General features: G+C 42.3%; 1 protein-coding gene across 34 annotated transcripts in view; it reads left to right on the plus strand.

The window, feature by feature from the left end:
- Window positions 1–20,616, plus strand: part of KIZ (kizuna centrosomal protein) — a 38,920-nt gene that overhangs the window by 5,748 nt on the left and 12,556 nt on the right. For 17 of the 34 annotated variants that reach the window (XM_085542494.1, XM_085542496.1, XM_085542502.1 and 14 more), the window contains 5 exons: window positions 1,355–1,444; window positions 5,064–5,568; window positions 7,814–7,958; window positions 11,205–11,427; window positions 13,875–14,034. In XM_085542494.1, the coding sequence (XP_085398620.1) occupies window positions 1,355–1,444; window positions 5,064–5,568; window positions 7,814–7,958; window positions 11,205–11,427; window positions 13,875–14,034 (1,123 nt within the window). Of the gene's footprint in view, window positions 1–1,353; window positions 1,445–5,063; window positions 5,569–7,813; window positions 7,959–11,204; window positions 11,428–13,874; window positions 14,035–15,044; window positions 15,111–17,311; window positions 17,449–20,616 lie in introns of those variants that run through there. The other 17 variants (XM_085542486.1, XM_085542488.1, XM_085542505.1 and 14 more) reach the window with 3 other exon arrangements.

Here is a 20,616-nt window from a genome sequence, read left to right on the forward strand (position 1 = left end):
TATCTTGATGCTAGATTTATTTATTCATTTATTTATTTTCTCCTTCCTGAGCAGCCCTAACGCCTACTTGTTTGCCTTTCCCTCTTCAATAGGTTGTGTTGGTGTGAATCCCAGTTGTGCATTGGGCTCATCTACCCACAGTGTTTTTATTCGGTGCTTCCATGTTGGTGCTTCTGTGCCATCTATTTTGCTTTTCTTAGTTTAGGCTTATTTTATCTCTGAGCTGCTGAACAAAGCACAGATTACGTACCTTCAGTGCTGCAGTTATGAAAAGCCCCCTCGTTGTGGATTGTTTAAGAATTATGAAGTATCATCATTTAATCTATTAGGGAAGTTGCTCTGACAGGAATTACCTTTTGGGTAATTTGGGGGGCGAGGAGGCCAACAACTTGGTTGTGAGAGATTTGGTGATGTTTGTTTTTCTTTCCCATTTGTGTGCCTGCATTTTGTTCAGTAGTTTTTGGGAGTCTGTGTAAAATCACATAAGCTTTCAGGAAAATCCAGGACTTATATTTGAGTTTCTTTTGAGCATCTTTAGTTCTCTTGTGATGAATTTCTGTATCTTAGAAGTTAATGTTTATGATTCTATGAGCGGCCCCTATTACCTGAAAAGCGAGGCTTGCTGAGTGCACAGTTGGAATGAAGTGAGAGGCTGGTTAAGTTAATTGTTCTGAAGATTTATCTTCATGCATATTACCTGATGCAGAATAGGTATTGAAGTGCTTTCATTCAGTACCAGTGTAACTTGTTATTGGTGTTTACAATTACTAACAAACAGGATTAATTATAGGTGCTGCATATGCCCGGCTTTTAAGCAGTAGTCCTACTATGAATGCATTACATTTGGTCAATTAAGCAATGTAGTGGAGGTGAGGACGATTTATGCCGTTGTTTGTTAGTATCACTACAGCAAGTTGCCTTTTATGCTGGGTTGCTCTTCATCTGCCATATATCTGCCATATATTTTTTTCCTTAAAGTATCTCCAAGAGTTACAAGGTGAAGTACACAACCCAAATTCTGAATTTCATTGGGTTCCAAAGCAGTGGAGTTGTCTGATAGAGCAGGAATAACTTGATGTACTCAGTCAGAACTTGGCTTTGTAACATTTGAGTCAACAAGTTATTGCTATTTTGTAGGCTTTTAGATGAGTGAATAATGGTATATGATCTCCAGCAGTTAGTTGTTTATTTACAAGCCTTGTCAGTTGTTCAGGGGAGTGAGAACAAAGACCAAGTGAAAAAGGATGCTGGGGCTTTACGTTCAGAAATACACCATTTGCAAAGCGATATTTGCTCATTTGTGCTTCGTTTCTTTTGGCCTTCCATGTAACGTAATGGATTTGTTCACGTTTAGGTACGGTATGGAGGAGAAATTAAAAGTGGGCTGTCGTTTCAAGAGGGTGACTTGACACACGGTGACAAGGAAGAAGGATGCAATGAGCAGGTAATGTGGTGGTGGGGGATAAAAATGTGTGTTATTCCTATGATGTTCTTTCCACCGAGTGACTGCATTAAGAGGCAGATGCTGCTAAGCAGCCTTTACGTGGGGATTTTGTGTTGTCAGCTGTAGTGTGAAATATTGTTTAGAGCCTGAGTGAAGTAGAGAACGTGGGTAAAAAGTGCAATTATTTCAATCAAAGAGCTAGAATTAAAAAGGAAGGGGAACTCCGAGTGTTCATTGTCGTCTTTGTGTCGGTTTTTGTAATTTCTGTGCTGCATAATGTGGTAAAGGTATTGACCAAGCAGGAATTGTTCTTAATGAACAGTAATTTAAAAAATGCAGCTATTGATTCTCATAGTGTATTTATAATTCTGTGTTTTGACCTTTTCTCAGAAGAAGCAAAAAGAGATTGCCTATCTAAGTAACAGACAAAAAGACTGACAAGGAATACTTAAATATATTCTGCTATATATATCTGCAGTAATGCAGACTTCTAATCCCTCCTCCTATCTCCATATAAATGATACAGTTCAAGACCATAGCTGTTTTCTTCACTAAAAGCAGTAAAGCTCTTTTAGATGAAATGTCTAAAAACATCTTGTAATAACTTGGAGCATGCTGGCAAGAGTAGTCACTTGTGACTATGTGTGAAACCCCCTCAGCTAGTCGATATTGTAATAAGCAAAAATGGTAGCATCACTCCATTATTCAGAAAAGCCAACAGCATGCTTGTCCCTTAGGCTACAGCATTCATTAAGAAAAGCTTACTGGGCTGAAAGCTGGAAACAGATGATAACGGGATATGATTTTCATATTTAATGCATTCCTTGGAAGAGTATGTGTGCTGCAGATTGATAGAAGAATCAACTGCTACTTTACTAAAAGACTTTCTAGTTTGCCCTATAGCTACCGATGGAATCATTCAGCCAAGAAATTAACTTTTTCTCCTTTTACCTGCTTTATATATCTGCTAAGCAGGCTGCCTGGCTGCCAGTAAATGTTATTATGCAGTTAAATGTTTGGTATTTAAGACTCTTATCAGAAAAGAAACAGAGGCCACACTATTTTGTTTTTATAGTAGGAGGAAGGTTTTTGGTTTTCTTTCTTCAGTGCATTAGCAGTCGTTAATCTGAGTTTATAGGAAGTTTTCCCCATAGATTAAAAAGTTAAAAACCTTGAATTTAGAGCATTCTTTAAACTGTAATATACAAAGCAATGAACCCGAGCAACCTTGACCTATATAGGCAGGCCTCCAGCAGTTTGTGAATTAGGTTTTTAATTCAGACGTGTGGAAAAGGTGACTTCAGTTCTGAATGCTGGATTCTACAATTAAAAGTGGCTGGTAAGGGACATGCAGTTTCTGACCTATAGAAAAGTTGTTTTCACATCAATACTGGAACATCATGGGATTGAAAATATTGTGGGCAATGCAAGATCTTGGTGTGTACCCAGATATGTACATTGAGTTACAGTAATCTTGTTGGTGAACTTTCTTCACTCCCTGTTTCTTGCTTCTTATCTCTATTCTTAGATACCTTCTTACACATAGTGATCACAGAATGACCTGGGTTGGAAGGGACCTCAAGGATCATGAAGCTCCAATCCCTTGCCTGGCAGGGCCACCAAACTTCCGTGTTTACTGGATCAGGTTGCCCTGATAGGAGGGATTTTTTTAATCGTCTTTATTCTCTTCAAAATACTTTAATAATAATAATAAAAAAGGCTGTTAGTGGAGGAACAAGTGAGGAGCCTGCTCATTCCCTCCACTCCAGAGCCAAAAAGTGTACTATGAGTGTGCTTTGTGAGAGGTTTCATTTAGCTCCCAGCTGGAGTGACATGAAACTGATGGTTTTGTTCACTGTTTTAGGTAGGTCATCTACACGTTTTGCTTTTGGTGGTAAAAGCTGTACCTAGGCCAACTTTATCTGTTATACAGTTGCTCCAAGGACACAAAGGCAGTGAAGAGTTGTTGTTTTTCCCTGTAAACAAGAAGGAGGCTGCTGGAGATGTACTTCTGCTAAAGCTCTGTAAAGCACTTGGACCTGATTGAATTGCATTTGTTTTGGAACACTAAACTCAGGAGCTGCTAAATCCACACAATACCTGCTAGATGTGTTTCAAAGCAGCAAGTCCAAGCCCCCAGAAGTAATTAGGAGGAATCCAAGAGCGGTGGTGATAGAATAAGCTGTGAACTTGATCTCAGTAGCAAACCTTTACTTCTTAAAATAACTTCATGGCTTTTTGTTCTGCTTCTTGTTAGGTGGAATTTGAGCTTTTTAATGAAACGGACGCACACTAGACAAGATGCCTTTGTTCCCCTTAAGCTGGGCTTGGCAGCTGACTTTGTGTGGTAGGAGGAGGTCAGCCAGCAAGAGAGAGGAGAGGGGTGTGGAGGTGACTGTTAATTGCCCTGCTGTGATTTGGAGCTGAAAAGCAACCTGTCCTTAGTATAAACAATGGCATTGTGGTAGCTAATTTTGGCTTTGCATAAACTGGCAGTGACCTTCTGGTAGTGGTAGCAGTTCCTTCTAAGTTTTTTTTTCTGGTTGAGTAAGCTTTCAAAGAGTGGGGGGGGGGGGGGGGATAAAAGTGCCAAGACACATGAATGTAGAAGTGGAGCATTTATAGTGTTGGAATGATTTTTATGCAGGTTCAGCAGAGTTCTAGGGTGAAAGTGTCATTTGAAATGTTTCTGCTCAGTTCCCAAAGTTGTCTTGTGCGAAATACAGCTCCACCTGCCTGTTAGCTCATTCTTCCTGTTTGGTGCGGGTCGGCTGGAAGGAAGAACAGAAGGCAATGAATCAAATTCTTGTTTGGCTGTGTTGTTGGTTTTTTTTTTTGGTGTTTTTGTTTTGGCTTTGTTTTTGTTTGCCTCAGTCTTCCTTGCTATGTTAATGTGCAGTGAGCTGAGCTGGATATATAGATAGATGATGGCAGATGGAGATTTCAGTCTCTCTGGGATCCCTCCTTATCCTGTTGCTTGCTCAAGAAGACCCATCTCTGCCATGTTGCATGCCCAAGAACTCTTGCTGCTGCTGGTCCATTAGTAGACAAGACATAAGTGGAAAGCAAAGTCAAATTCTAGCGCATACTTCACACTGGCTTGTGTTGGCCAAGGAGGGTGGCTCTTAGTGGCTATGGCTTCATTCAGCAACCAATGGGTTCTGCAGTGTCAGAGGTGGGATCTGGTACTCCAGCATCAGCTCTGCAGCTGGTCCAACAAAAAGGGTGCACAGAATGAAATGACAACTTGCTGGCAGCTGACACTATTCCTGCAGAGGGGGGAGATGGTGCTCATCATCTAATGGTAGTATTAGCCATATTGAAGGATTATTTTTTGGCAGATGCTTTCAATGAGTTGTGCTTATTTTCGGATGTGATGGGGTAACCTGTACCAGATGTATTGGGTTCTACCTTTGCTGATCTCTAGTGGGAGCAGATGACAAATTGGGCTGTAGAATTTCACAGAGAGGGCATTTGCTATTTCCATTTACTTTAAAGCAAATGGACAGAAGAATGTGTTGTCTATGCCTTCAGAAACTAGCACACAATCCTCAAGAAGCTTCATTTGCAGCATGCTACCTGTTTGATTCTTTAACCATCTTGCACCTGTGTCTTCCAGATGCCACAGGCTGCAAGGCAGGCAGGAATTCATGTCAAGACAGCTGTGTCCAGAAGGTTGCATCATCCGGTGCCGTTCTTCACAGGCCGCTGCATGTCTGCCTGCAGTGTGCAGCAGGAACCCCCGCAGCCTGCTGCCCGCCCCAGCAGACTGACAGCCTTGCATGGTGATGATACAGACAGGCATCCCACACAAGTTGGTGGTGACACGGAGCGTGACAATAAGCCTGATGAGCAAGGTGGCAAGTTGGGCCTCCCCATGGAGGAGATGCCCATCAGAGACAGCAGCTTGCACAACAGTCTTCTGAATTTTAAAGAAGACAAAAATTCCAGTGAACTCTGCTCAGCATTACCCAATGGAGGACGTGTGCAGAGCAGCACTGCTGACTTAGCAAGTGATACATCAGTGGAGGAGGTGATGACCCACAAGCACCTGGTAACAAGTGCAAAAGAAGTCTGTGAGCAGCCTGTCCTCTTGGCACCTGCCCCTGAGCCCAGCATCTCTGGTATGTGGAACCTCTGCTCCAGTGTGCTGCAGCACACACACACATCCCAAACACACACATGCATGCAGCTGCTGGGTTTTTGCCTACAGCTCTTATACTTTGGTTGAAGAACAGTAGAACTCTCATTTGTTTTCTCCTTTTTTTGTTTGTTTTCCAATTTTCTTTTTTTTTTTTTTTTTCTTGTCTGTTTCCTCCTAGGCTTTTCATCAAAGGCTCACTGGTGATGAAAGCTGCTGGATTTTCATTCCTTAGCTGGGGCATTTTGAGGCTCCTGCTCTTTTTGCTCACCCCTGACAGCAGAATACCTGCTGAATATCCCCTGCTCCATCTTCAGGGTCTTAGCTTTTTGCTTTTCAATCTGAGCAGACCAAAGTAGGGGAGAGGAGGAGGATGGGGATGTGTAAAGCAAAAACTAGCAGCGAGCAGCTGAACCTGGACCTTTTGCGCTGGTGTCAGTCCTGCAGTACCTTCTACAAGGCTGCCTTGTCCTGGCAGCCTGCTTAAGATGGACCCCAAATATGAGAGGGATCTCTACCCCACTGGATGATTATTCAGTAAAGTAAAATGAATGTCCTTCATTCATCCAAGGCACACTACTTTTCTAGTTGATGCGAGGCTTGGTCAAGTCTAACTTGGGAGCTAAAAGAAAGCGAAAATTTCTTCACTGCTGTGCCTACAATTATCTTGAAGTTGTTTGAGCCCGTTTTTAAGAGGTTTAATGTCAACTTAATTTACTGGCAAAATAGGAAATCTCTATTTTGGATTGATTTCATTCTTCAAATGCTTATTCAGAATAGTTCTGAAAAGTGAATTTGCAAATGTAGACCAAGAATCATCACTTCCATGCAGGAGGCTAGATTAACTATTATTTGTTCTGACTTGTTCCCTACTTTCTTGAGGGATGTGATGCTTGTCTTCCAGCTGGGATGTACATGTATGAGAATGGAAGGCTGCGCTTAAAGGCTGCTTCTCACCTTTTCTTTTGATATCATGGCAAAATGTTTTCTTTCCTGCTTCACTTTGAAGTAAGCTAACAGACTTGTTCTTGAAATCTCAGCAATGAAGATTTGTCTCTAAGTAACTGTTTCTTTGGCTTTTTTCTGTAAGACCTAGCAGAAATACCTTCCCTTGCCCTGCCAGTTGATACAGCAATTTCTAGCTTTTAAGTTTTCCAAGCTATGTAGGAAATGCTAAAATTGAGTTTTTCCTAGTGGAAACTAGTGGCAACCCTAATATGAAGGGACTCCTATCCTGTAACGATCATGGTCTTCTTTATAGTCAATAACGGGCATCTCCATCAGATGATCTTCTGTGGATTTATTTTTTCTGGCCTCCTTTCTTAATTTTTTTTCTTTATTATTATTTTTTCCATTTCTTTATTCATTCCTAAATAACTTCTGTCCTGATGTTGTCTTTCATCTTACGTGCTTCCATGTCAACACTGTCAGGCTTTGCATGGGGACAGAAGGTCCTGGTGTGAGCTGCCATTTGTCACAGCCCTCAAGAATTGGGGCTTCAGGGAACCTATGCCTGAGATGAGCTGAATTGTTGGGTGCTGTTCCACTAGCTGTGAATACTGTTTCATTCAAAACCATGGGAATTTCTGTGGCAATGCTAATATACAACTGCAATGGTTGGCCCATTTAATTTTTGTTGTTTAAAGAAAAAATCTTATTATTAGGCACAGTTTATGTCTGTACTCTTCTTCTTTCAAGAAGATAACTAATATGCTGAATATAAAAGCCACTGAAGCTTGTGTTTCTTCTGCAAGATTTAGAAGATGTGTCAGAAAGAAGGCTCTCCAGGTGTATTTCTCCTTGCTCCATTTCCCACCCTACTCCTCCCAACACGGGGAAACTATTCTGAAGCTTTATCCTGAAAAACCTTTTTCAAGCTTGTCTGTTTCTTTGCATCTCCCAAGGCAATGTGGGGAGGTAGGAGATGATTTTGGGGTAGTGATTTTCATGGCAGGGTTGATTGTGGCTGGTTTTGAGCTCTGGTTTCAAACTCAAACTTGGGAGCATGGCCAGGGCCTGCCTGAACTCCCCCTTGCGAGGGAAGCGCAGAAGGACATGAAATGTTGGGAGGGGGCATGGAAAGCCCAATGCAATCCCAGGCATGCTGGCTGCCACCTTTGGGGTGGGAGAGTGCACTAAGTAGCTCATCCTGTCCTAATTCCATACATCACAATTTACAAATTCTGCTAATGTTCTGGGAGTAATCTTATTATTACTTGTTTTTCCAGGACCCCAATATAACCTGAACACCCAGCAGGCAGCCAGCCAGGACGACAGCAGCAGCAGTACCCACCCAGCAGAGAGCTCCTCTTTGCAGCTACCCAGCTGCTGTACGGCAGAGGATGAGCCCTTGGGCAGCTCAGTGTCTGATGGGTATGTCCTCACATCTCTTCTTCCTATATTTGTGTTCGCGTCATGTTAGGGACTGCTTTCACTGTCAGTCCCTATTTTAATAGATGCCATTTGAGCAGCTACTAATGGCCACCAATATACACTTGTGCAACTTTATCATTTCACATTTGCATCAGGCTGCTCACTACGGAAACATCATCTAATTTACATCTAAATAGCTTACACACAGTTTTTGTTTTGCATGACACCTGTTAATCATAACATTTTGCAGGGAAGTTGCACAGGGTACTTGTCTTTGCTGGAGAAGTCACAGCTGAGCGGTGGCAATTTAACCTTTTGTTCTCTCCTGGTAGATGCTAGCGATGCCTAGTTGTTCAGGAGCTGACAAAAATACTGTGCAGTGCTCCTGAAGCCAGCTAAATTATAATAAAGGATTTACTGTTCGCTTTATCTCTGGAGCATGACTAAAACCAGAATGGGGAGTATCTCCTCTCACATCATGCTAGGCTGAATACCTTAGTTTCTCAAGGCCGTGAAAGTGCCATCTCCACTGCTGTGTGTATCTGCAGAAGAGATCCAAATTTAAATTTGTTTCAATGGAAAACTGAAATGCAGATAAAGTTTCAGAAATGGCAGGCATGAAAGATGCCAAGGAGTGATACGTAGCCTCTCTGTTGCTGAGTTGGTAACAAGTTCTTTCAAAGTCTGTCGTTTCGATGCACTTGAAATTCAGTGCGTGTTCCTGAGTCTTGCAAAGTAATTCATGAGCTGGAAGTCTTGAGGAGAAGTTTCCAAGTAATTAGAGCGTGGGCTTCGTTTACGTATACTGCTATGGAGGCGGTTTTGATGTCTTAGCTCAATCAACAGCAAGTAAAATCTGCACTGTGTATCCCAGGTTTTTGGGGGAAGTGCTTTACTTCAGAGACATTGTTGTAACAAGGTCTTTTTTGAGGCATAAGGAAAAGAAGTTGGCTTTTATTTTTTCCCCTGGGAAGTGTTTGTTTGTTGTATTTTACCACAGGGCAAGGCTTTTTTTTTTCCTCTTTTTTTTTAAACTGAGTTTCAGCCTGCCTTTAGCAGCTGGAGGAGCACTAATCCTGATAACACTGTCAGGTTGCTAACCAAGGAGAGGCGATGCTGCAGGGAAAGGTCACTCTGTGCAGGCTGTGAGGCTCGCTGACAGCTCCTGGTGGGGCGATGCCACTTTGCTATCACAGTTATTAAAAATGGTGGCTGAACCAAAGCCCATTTGTACCGTGGGGCATCTCCACACCCTGCGCTGCATCTGCAGAGCTTGATGGGATGCCGGCCCTGCGGGTCTGTTCGTTTTTTGCCTCACCCCTCTGGTGGGCCCTGTCCTTTTGGCATTCCTCAGGGTACCCTGCCCTTTATTCCGGGGCTTAAAAATGGATGGGGAAAGGGTCTCTGAGAATTAGCGTGCAGAAAGATGATGACTATTTTAAGGCCGGTGTTGAAGGGGTGGAAAAAGGCAGAGCTTATGCCTGTGCTGCTTCAGCTGCATTGAAGAGGACTTAGCACAGATGGATTGTGCATTACAAAATGTAACACATAATTCAAGCTGTCAGCTTAATCAGACTGTTTCCAGGAAGCAACCTGTAAAAGAGAAGGACCTCTTGTTTGCTGACCTCTGATCCGTAGCCTGCTGCAGATTGTCATACATTTTGTTTTTCTTTATGCTGGTGTCCCTTCCTTCCCCTTCCCTTTTTATTATTGTATCCCTCTCAAGTGGCACCCTGGAAGGACCACCCAGGGGGAGGGAAACAATAGGAAACGAGCTGGCCGCTGAAATACAGGTTTTGTAAGACTTTGGGGGAAGAAAAAGCACTGTTTAACTGTGTATGCGATCTCCCTGGCATTGTTTAGCTGATCAGATGTCTAGGAAACTCCGCTCAATGCAGAGCAGCTCTCGCTTAATTGTTGGCCGTTGCTGAACAGACTGATAGAAAGCAAAACTTCTGCTGTATCTTAACGTAATTACAAAATAGTGCAGAGCTTTTAGTCGATGAAGCGAGGCTGGCTGCGTAGCTGTCGGCTTCTGCACAAAAACCTGAGTGTGAAGCCAGGATCCTCAGTGCTGCTGGAGGCCTGAGCTGGAAACTGCCACACAAAGCGGGCAGATTTACCCTTGGGAAGGCTCAGTCTGCTTTGCTTCACTGCTGAAGTCTGTGTTTGGGTCGTTGTGGAGGTACACCTTCAGGAAGAGCTCTCTGAGGTCCTGCTCTGCCATACTATGGAGCACTCCTCCTTCCAGGGCTTTGGTTCTCCCTGCTGCAGAGCTCAGTGTCAGGTCCAGCTCCACTGTGTTGATGTCCTGAGCAGCTGATGGGGAAATGCTGCAGGGAATATGGGGATAAAGAAGCTGATGTTTGACCATCGAAGGAAAATAGCACATTGTAGGAAGATGTAACATGCCTTTTCCAGGCTTGTGTGCTCTGTATAGTTCATATAAATGAAAGGAAAAAGCAAAATCCTGATCCCTCTCTTACTGCTTGCAACCATTTGAACCTCCTTGTGATTTACAGCAGTTTCACTATTTTTCTGAGGTATTCATGATTATTATTATTTTCAGCAAATACTGTATGACTTTGAAATATTCCATTTCCCAACAGCTGGAAAGAAATGACTGGGGATACAGGAGCTGCCTGGCTCCTCAGCTGGGAGGAGGGAATATGAGAGGAAAACACTTCAGTCTTAAAAAAAAAAGAAAAAAAACCAAAGAAGTCCGTGGGTTGCTTTGATGGTTTATTTTCTACTTGTTTGTTTCTCTAAGTCAGGATTTGCAGTGAAGTTGATGCTAGGTGCTGCCAACAAATGCTTGTTCCTCAATTTATCACTTTTTGCAGCCCTGCTCTCTGCATATGCAGTAAATTCCCAAGAGGGAGAGCATCCACTCAGTGGCTAATAATGTTTTGCCGGGGTACAGAATAACAACAGGAAAAACAATATATTTGGGGTAAAAGAGCAAAGAAGTCACCGACCTCCCCCATGTTAACAAAAGTAGGACCAGGTTACCCTGGCTGTCACTCTGTGGCACTGTTCACCTAATTGCACAAGTTGGGAAGGGCTTTGTAGTTGTGCTTAAAATTAAATTTCAGACTTCTGACGGTAGGGTTCTCATAAAGACCTAATTGTTGGAGGATTCTGAGGGAGAACTGAGGAAGGGCCTGCAGGTGAACTTGACCTCCATACCTATTCTGGCTGTCTCTCTGGGCTTTAAATAAACTTTTCGCTTGCTTTATTTTGTAGCTTCTGCAGCCTGGATGGGAGTCTGAAGGAAGACCTGGAGGCCAGTGACCTCTGTGAGCTCCCCAGGGCTAAGGCAGGACAGCAGTCAGATGTGGCCACACTGCAGGCCTTGGTGAACAGCCACGCTGTCTTCGTGGAGGAGCATGAGCACCTGTGCACTGAGAAGCTGGCACCTGTGTTACACAGTACGCTGGATTCGGGTGAGGAGGCACCAGGAAGCCAGGTCAGTTTTGGGGGTGCAGGGAGCCTCTGTGATGATGTGTCCTGAGGCTTTAAGTATGTTTGTTAAGTCATAGAATTATTATGGTTGGAGAAGACCACTAAAATCATTCTGTCCAGCCCCAACTCACCCCCACCATTCCCACTGCCCACATCCCTCGGTGCCACATCCCCATGGCCATGGGACACCTCCATGGACAGTGACCCCACCACTCCTGTGCAGCTGTGCCACTGCCTCATCGCTCTTTGGGAGAAGGAATTATTCCTAACAGCCAACCTGAACCTCCCCTGGCACAACGTGAGGCCATCCCCTCTTCTCCCATGTCTGCTGTTCCCTGGGAGTGGAGGCCAACTCACCTCACACAGCCTCCTGTCAGGTTGTAGGGAGTGATATATGAACATACATGCATGTTTCTGTGTATATCTATATAAATGTATGTAAATGAGCATCTAAATAATTGGCAGCAAGAGACTAAAATGCACATGCAGTTAAAGTGAAGCAGCCCTGTGCCTCTTAGCTCTGCCCATTACTTGGGTATACCCAGGGAGGATGAGCGAGTAGCACTCATTAATCCATCTTTGAGATGGCTAGGAAGTGTCTGTAGAGAGAACCTAGATTTTCTATGGGTCTGTGGGCTTCGCCCCATGAAGAAAGCAGCCCACAAAGATCATTGCAACATCTTTTCCACCCTTTGGGCCTGTTACTGATTTAAGAAGCTAATGCGTTTTGCCATGGTGCAAATTTATCGTGAGGCTTATATCATCTGTCTTTCTCTGTGGCTTAATAGCTTTTTATCATGAGTGATAGTGGGTTTTTTTCTTTTTAGAGAAACAGAATTATGTTTGGTATGTTAAATATGCAGGGCATTTTACAGATAGCTGCACGTGTGCTCTTTTTAATCTCTAACTGGGTGTTTATAAACTAACTTCAATTTTTGTTGGACATTTTCTTCTTTATGTCTATGCAAAAGGAAAGAGGGAGATCATTTCCAGAGGAAGTGGGAAACTGAAGAACCAAGTAATCCTGAAATGCATTACCTTTACATGGAAAGAAAAACATGTACATACACATACATACATGTGTATATATAATATGAAATAACACCAGAGCAAAAATATTCCTCAAACATTTTCCCCTCTAATTTCTAGTGAGACATTAGCAAAGCAGTCCAATCTGTTCGGTTGTTTTCTTTTTTTTAATGTTTTTGTTTTAATAATATTAGAAAAATAACTGCTGGTGTGGCAGATAAATAGTAAATATGCATTTAAAATCCTATACAGAGATTTTTCCTAAGTCAAAGTTTGGCAACACAAGCTTTATGCATAAATATATGTAATGATCTGCTTATTGCTACGCGTTACTGTGGCCCACACATATCCCTTCAACATCTACTTTTATATTTTAGAAAATCTATCCTGTTAAATGTATGTTAAATGATGTGTTTTCTTCATTGAAACATCTGATTTCCAAGCACAGAACAGCAGCAGTGCAAGTTGAGACTTAAATGCTGCCATGATGTGCTCCCAAATAAACGTGGATGAGGAGGGGGTGGATGCTGGAAAGAAAACTCTTCTCACAAGCCCCACATGGTTTTGGTCTCAAAGCCTTTCCAGTTTCTCAGATAAGCGTAAATAGAGGAAGTTAAAGTAGTTGGGATTATCTCTGAGATGTTGGTTTGTGTTGCTGAAAGCTGGCTCATTTATTAAACAGATGATAAGAGAAAAAAAACTTGTAGATTTGAAGAATCAGGTCTGTACTTTGTGACACAGAAGGAAAACAAAAGGATGCCCTGTGAGTAACAAAGACAAAAGAATAATGCCCCCAAAGCTGTATAACTTGCCCATATTTACGCTTGGTTCTGCTCCCTATAAAAGCATCTACTTCCTGCTTAGTTTTTTGGGGACATCAAAAGTAATATTCAATTAACAGAGGTCAGGCTAGAGCTGCTGCATGGATCTGCACACTGACAGGAGAAACTGAACTTGAGGAACATGCTGTGACAATACAGGTTAAAATCTGAGTCGAGTCTATCAGAAGCTGATGTCAGATTGGATCTTCTGGCTTCAGCTTCATTGACCTTGGTGGTGGTTTTTGTTGCAGCTGTTGCTGGCAATGCGTGCTAACTTGCCTTACTGCTGTACCCAAAATGAGAAAAGGGAAACTTTTTATTTAGTCTCTTGTGCTTGCAGTGGGTACATGTAGCACAGACCGCAACTTCCAGAAAACCTAGTTAGCAAAAGAAGAATTCCAATTTTATGTTACTCAAAGGCAGAATGCAGTACCTGTGCTAGCACTGATTTAACTCAGAGGTAATTCAGCATCTAGCAGAAATACCCTGCAAGCAGATTACTCTGTGAAGTATAGATTAGCCTAAATGTACGTTGGAAACCGTTGCCTCTCGAGACTCAGAATAATAGGGCTGTGCTTGTTTTTATTTTTTAATGCTGCAGGCTCCACCGCTGCTGAGAGAGGTCCTTGCAGAAGAGTGTGGAGATAGGTCATCTGTTCAGAGTAATGAATCATCTTACAGCTTGCCATCGATCCCAAATGACGGCAGGGAAATGGAGCAGGCAAAACATGTTCCGTGGCTCGACAGCATAGGAAAACAAGGTAACAAGTGCTAAAAGCTCTGTCTGTGTGCTCTGAGCTGCCACCAAGCTCTGCTGGGAGATATAAGTGTGTTTTCCATCCGAATCTGCCAGGGACTTTGTTAGAGCTACCGGGAATTAATATTTGTAACGAGCTTCTGGTGATTGCCTTAAACATCTCAGTATTTTGGTCATTCTTGTTACTTCATAATGTGAACTCTATGTACTGGGACTATTTTTCTCAATTGAGTTAGAAAATCAAACCTTGTGGCAGTTATAGGTTCCCTATGCATAGGTGTATATTGAAAATGCCTGCTGTTTAGAAATGGTGTGATATCTTAGCTGTGCTTTGGTTTGGTTTTTTTATGAAGCTGGAATGCAGAGCAGATTTTCCTCTGTGAAAGGGTTGGTGCTAAGAGAGGTGTGCAGTACCATTCTTAGAAGGTGGATGTTTGTGAAAATCCAGTTAATTTCTTCAGATAAGGAAGTAATGTATTAGTGCTGTGTAGTAACTGGTGATGGGAACTTGCTCAGCCTGCTCTCAGAGCATCCCTCACATCAAAGTCCAGAAGAGACAGGCAATTAGGTTGCAACGCTCTTCACACAGCACATGTAAACAAACTGATTTAGGCCCCCTAAATCCACGCCACTTTTATCCACGGAGGAGACTGAGACTTTGATTTAAACTAATTTTCAGCGGTGGGTATGATCTATGCCGTGGCTGTCGGGCTGCTGGACAAGATCGCAGAGTTACTGTTGGCTGTTTGTTTCTGAAATCCCATTGGGTCTTAAATTATTTAAGACATTTGGTTAGCTTTTCCTTTTCTCTGGGAGCTACAGAGACACAGCAGCTCCGCATTCGAGTAAAGTTCACAGTAGGCGACTCTTTTAAGAACGGTAATGGATAGTTTAGATCAATAAATAAGAGATAACAAAAGTGAGAAATTAAAGGGAGTAGGGCTTAAAAGAAAACAAACCAGTCTGATCGCTGCCACTTTGAAATGGGTTTCATTATGGTGTGTTCACATACAGAAGTCACAAGCTGGTGTGAAGATGAGAGCGGGGAAGAAAGCGTGGTAGGAAAGATTCCTATTACAGGTAAAAGTAATGGCTGCATATTAACCTCAAATGTGGTATTCAACTTTATTATATAATCAAAACACAGCATTTTTAGGGGCTTGGGTCCGCTAATAGTGAGTAAATTCAGCTCCTACATACTGAGCACAAAGATTAAACGCGGGATCATAAAGTACGCACTCATCTTCACGTAAACCAAGATGGAAAATAACGGTGCCTATTTAATTCCTTGTAATCATGTTACACATTTAAACCGTGCGAATATCCCGTCATTGAGCCTTTCAGGTCCTCGTATCGGTGTTACAGAGGTCAGTCTCCGTGGGGAAGATCCAGTAATTATATGGCAAACTACAGATGTTTCTGATTTGATTCTTTTCTTTTCTCTCGTAATTGAATGTGTATCATTAGAATAAGCGTGGGGGAAAAATCCCGCTAGACAGGAAGCTGTGCTTTTGCCTCCGTTACAAAAGCTGCCTGATAACACCAAATTTTGAGCAATAAGGTTTTATCAAGCCATGTTCAGATCTCCCCGCAGCAGATGCATTAGGCTGGCTTAGGATCCTTGCGTTGTGAAGTATCAATAACGCGTTAGTATTCCGGGCAGAGCTTTTTGCAATAAGTCTCAATTTGCTTTTGCCTGATATTTTGCAAAGTCGTGGGCTGCTTCCTTATAAATGGGCATGTTTGGCTAACTGTTTATTGATGCAGGTGTGTACTCCGACAGAAAGGTGCGAGGGCATCTGTTTATACAGCGCTTGCTGTTGCTTTCCTGCTGTTTTACGACTTAAAAATAGCCTGTCTATCGGAGGGCAATTCATTTCTCTATGGAGGTTTTCCTCCACTGCTTTTTGAGCCTAATTTGCAGCTGAAATATAAAAACGTGCTTCTCGTATCCCGGAATTATACTGCAGCTATAATATTACTGTGTTAGCCACATAAAACTTAGAATATTTTTGCTTTCTCTGAGGCTTTGAGGGCAACACGCTTTCGTTTTTCTTGCTGCTTAAAATGTCCTTCAGTTGCACATTGTAAAACATGAGCTGCGCCGATTAGCATTATTTTTTGGGGGGGTGAATTAAAAGCACACAGGCCACTTAAATGGTTCTCCTGATATAAAGCACACTTACTTGAAAATTCATCAGAGGTTTGGCAGAATTTGGGACTGTTCTGATTTTGTCTGTGATTTAAGAGGATTTTGGTTTAAGCTTTGTCATCTGCAGACATCACCAGCAAGAACAGTGAGAGGAATGGTGGCTTCTTCTAATTAATGCCATCGCAGATGTGTTTTTATTTTTTAAGGGAGAACAGAGGCTTGAATTTGGACGTGTGTAGCTGCCCAGGCTCCTGGCTTGCTTCTACCCATGCTGGATTCAGGACATAGCATGGCTGTTTTAAGCCATGAAGCCCAGCAGCTTTTCCATATTGGCAATTCCTTCTAGGAACATGGCTCTCAGGCTGGGCTGCAGCTGGTCTAGAGCTGAACCGCATCACTCTCATAGCTTCTCATGGAACAGATGTGCAAGTACCGATATTTCCTAATTGTAAAAGTGCTGAGAAACTCCTCCTACTGCAAATGGTAACTGAAGTTACAAATGCTTTCTTCTTGAATCTGCTTTATTAGGTACTTTTTTTTTGGCAGCATGTTTGCAGTGGCCAGCATTCTTGTTGTCTCTAGGAGTGAAGCTTTTCATATTTCACTTGAAAGCAAAGTTGCTCCTTTTAGCCACGATTCATCTTCAGCCCATCATCTTCTCCAGGCTTCTTGTTCTTTCTCCCCGCCTGTCACTCTCTGACTTGTGCTCACCATTACAAGCCCTGCAGCACTGAAATTGTTCAGCCTTGCCTTTGGGGCTCCAATGACTTGTGTGGGGTTTAGTTTTTTGTCTTTAGATGGTCTGCTACACACGATCGTTTTGTTTAATTTATATATACATATTTTGTATATATAATGGGTATAAACTCCATTTATTTTCAGTGCTTACTGCATCCCTTAAGGGCTGTAAGTTTTGATTTAAACATTGTCAAAACCTCAATGCTCCCAGACTTCATTGTGAGAGCTGAGAGTCTTTCCCAATAGGAATTCACAGGTGCATCTATAGTTCTGGTTTATTCTTTTTTTGTTCTGTTACAGGGCAGGGGGGAACACAACAAAACCACATACTATATTTTAATATTCTGTAAATATTTCTGTTTGTGGCAATAAAGATTTCTTTCTTTCCAAGCCTGCTGTTAGCTCAGGGCTCAAGATTGATCCACCTTGTACCAGCTTCTACTTCAAGATGATTTCCTTCATAGAGCCCCTTCTTAATCCTGCAGAGCCACGTTGTACTGAGAGACTTCAAAAAGAGTTTTGTGTTGTGTAAGGTACCGTTCAGCCTATGATCTCACTTACATTTTATTAGTGGCAACCTTGCTGTTCCTGAAACTGCTTAAGGATAGAGGAGTGTATATGGATCCATTCTGCTTCTCCTGCTGGATGCTTTGTTTTTTTTTTATCTTGGGAAGACACATAACAAAATGGTTTGCCTTTCACCTGTTCCTCAGGTAGGCAAGTGATGGGAGATTAAAAATGATAAAATCCATTATTTTGGGTTTTGCAGATGATGGTTTAAATGTCTCATGAGTAGGAAACTGCTGGTTTAAGTGAAGGAGTATGTTTGTTAAACCTTCAACAAAAACAGATTCTCTTCCTATTTATGTCTTTGATTTAAATAGATGCTGAAGCTGTAAAGTACTGGAATAAAAATGGCGTTACTTCTCTGCTCATCAGGCATTTCTACTCCAGGTAGAAAAATCTCTAATGAAGAAACGAGGAAAAACCCTCTAGAGGATAATAATAGTATTAAAAACATACATGTGTGTATGTATATAATAATAAAACGGTCCTTCTCACGTATCATAGGGAGACATGAAAGGGCACAAAACCAATTCTGTTTTCCTTTTTAGGTCACCTCTAACGAGCCAGTAATCCTACCAACACGTTTCCCACGCCCACACATCATTCCCCGTGTGGTCCTTCTTTGAGTTGGACTTGAAAGGGTCCTGAGTTTCCACTTGGAGTGTGCTAACAAAGCATTATTAAGTCTACCCAACGTTTTGCTTCATTTGATATCAATCCATTACAAGCTGCTGTTGCCAAAAAATAAAAGAAGTTCATCTATACATGATTAATCACTGTTGGTTTGACAGAAGTGCCTTGGCACAGCATCAAATTGTATGTTTTGCTTAAATTAGTTTGGATTACATTCTCCAACAGGTGATATTTTACACTGCTCAACTTAAGTAAGTTTGGGGAAGATGTCTTAAGTGCTTCTGTTGTGAATTCTGAGTGTAAAGCTTTGTTCAGTCTTCAAATGGAGGGAGCAACTTTTGGAAGTGCTCTCACTGGGATGGCTTGCACCATCAGGATTCCATGAGCCCTCTGGTCATCAGGTGTGTACCCTCTTGAGAGGGCAGCATCATGCATTGGTGTATTGTTATGCTGAGAGTGTTCTATCCTTTCTTCGTTCAAAGGAAAGCAGGGGCAATATTTGTTGGTATTTGACCTCCTTCTGGCTACTGGCCACTGCAGAGTTCTGCTCACTCTTAATGTGGAGATCTTTTTATCTGTTTGCTCATCCTCCTATCGCCTCCTTTTATCAGAAGAGCACATGCATCTATCAGATTCGCAGGTAGCCTTTATCCTCTCCCTGTAAGCAAGTTTTCTGCTTTATCACAAGGGAAATCAGCACGTATAAAAGCTGTGTGTAGGAATCACTCAAGCCTCTGGTCCCAAGGCAGAGGTTTGCACAGTGGCTGTTTGTGTTCTGGCAGTGGCAAGGCAGCCGATATCCTATGTTTAATCCCAGATGGCTCTTTGTGGATGATCAGCAAGTGCCGTAATTAGTGTTAATGTGGTGGAGGAGGCTGTTCAGATTTGAAGTTCCTCTGGGCAGGAGCTATTGTTAGTTCCCTATTTTCGTGCCACAGCTAGCAGCGTGGTAGCCTGGACCGAGCAGCACTCCTGAATGTGAATATAATAAATATTGCCAAGGTAACTAAAACTACACAGCTTGCAGGCTCAGCTGATCCTGATAATATTCTTTTCAAGGCATTATTAACTTTGTAGTGTAGTGACAGCTGAAATACCCAAGCTGCTAACTATTTGATTGTTGCCAAAAGTACACAGAAAAGTCAAAGTTCCTTTTTGTGGAATACTCACTTGCATACAAGGGAGGTACAGATCTGTGTCTGAGTTGAGCTTGCAAAGGTGCAGGGATCATTTGCCCTCCAGCTACTTGTGTTTACATATGTGATTCTTGACTGTTATTGGAAATAATGACTAATTGCTCTTGATAGCTTAAAGTTGGCATTCCAGTTGCCCTTCTTTCCCCTCCCTGCAGAGCAAAGGGCTTTAAGCATAGCAGAGATGCTGGTTTTGATGGTCAAAAAGTGTGGCTTTTTTTCTCAGGTAGTACAGTTAGCAACACTGTAAATACACAACCAGGAGCCTTCTCTCTTTGCAGAAGGTTACATCGCATCACTTTCTTGTCACAAAGGCTGAACATTGATTAACACTGAAACCTTGGCCATAGGGCAGTGCTTGGAGAAGATATCTTCTTCCTGGTTCTGCTCTGGTACAGTTCTGGGTCAAAGATCATTTCAGCTGTTCAACAGAACAAAATAACAGCGTGTCATTATGCAACCATGGCAGTTTTTCCTGGAACTGGTGGCTAATGAAGAAAAATACACCCATTTTGTTTGGAACAAAATTGTAAAAGCTGACATGAAAGCTGCTTTGACCCACACAGACTGCACAATTAATTCCAAGTTGAAAAGTGTGGAGTGTTTTTAATTAATAGTGGTATCTCAGATCCTTCGCTAATTCTGAGTGGAAGGAAGAATACACTGGGGAAAAAGATGTAAGGAGAGCTGTGTCATCTGTGGCAAAACAGCTTCCCTTCTCTGGCAGTATTGCTTGAACAATTGGATTAAGAACTTTTCATTATTAACGTCCCGGTTTGAGCTTAAAGGCTGTTTTATCAAGCTTTTTCAGTTGTGTCTGTGCAGTAGGCACTGGCTGTCCATGGAGTAAATACCAAACACCATGTTTATAGCATGGAGCTGGGGAGCTCCAAAATATGTGGATTGCTCTGAAAATAATGCCTCCTATTTATTTCTAAGGAAACTACAACAGCTGTAGAGGGCACAGTAACACTGTTTGATAAAGCACGTTTGCAGCTACATAACAGTTTTTCAACAGTCACCACCATTAGCTGTGCATATTTGCCAGTAGCCTGCAGGAACCTGCATGCTGCCATCCATAACCTGGCTTGTCTATCACATCACTGTCACCACTGTTGAAATGCACCACCCATCTCCCTGTGCTCATCTACTCTTTGGTCCCTGTCTGTGTTCAGCAAGCACTGATGAATGTCAGTGGTGCCATTCTTTTTTCTGCATGGAGGAATTCAGTGACACACCTTGGCTTCATCTGCACTTCCATGTCAGACACCACTCTATCACAGTGCCCCTCTGCTGCCATCTG

Source organism: Coturnix japonica, chromosome 3 (assembly GCF_054131305.1).
Source record: "Coturnix japonica strain WE chromosome 3, WE-NBRP24, whole genome shotgun sequence".
NCBI classification, from domain to species: Eukaryota; Metazoa; Chordata; class Aves; order Galliformes; family Phasianidae; genus Coturnix; species Coturnix japonica.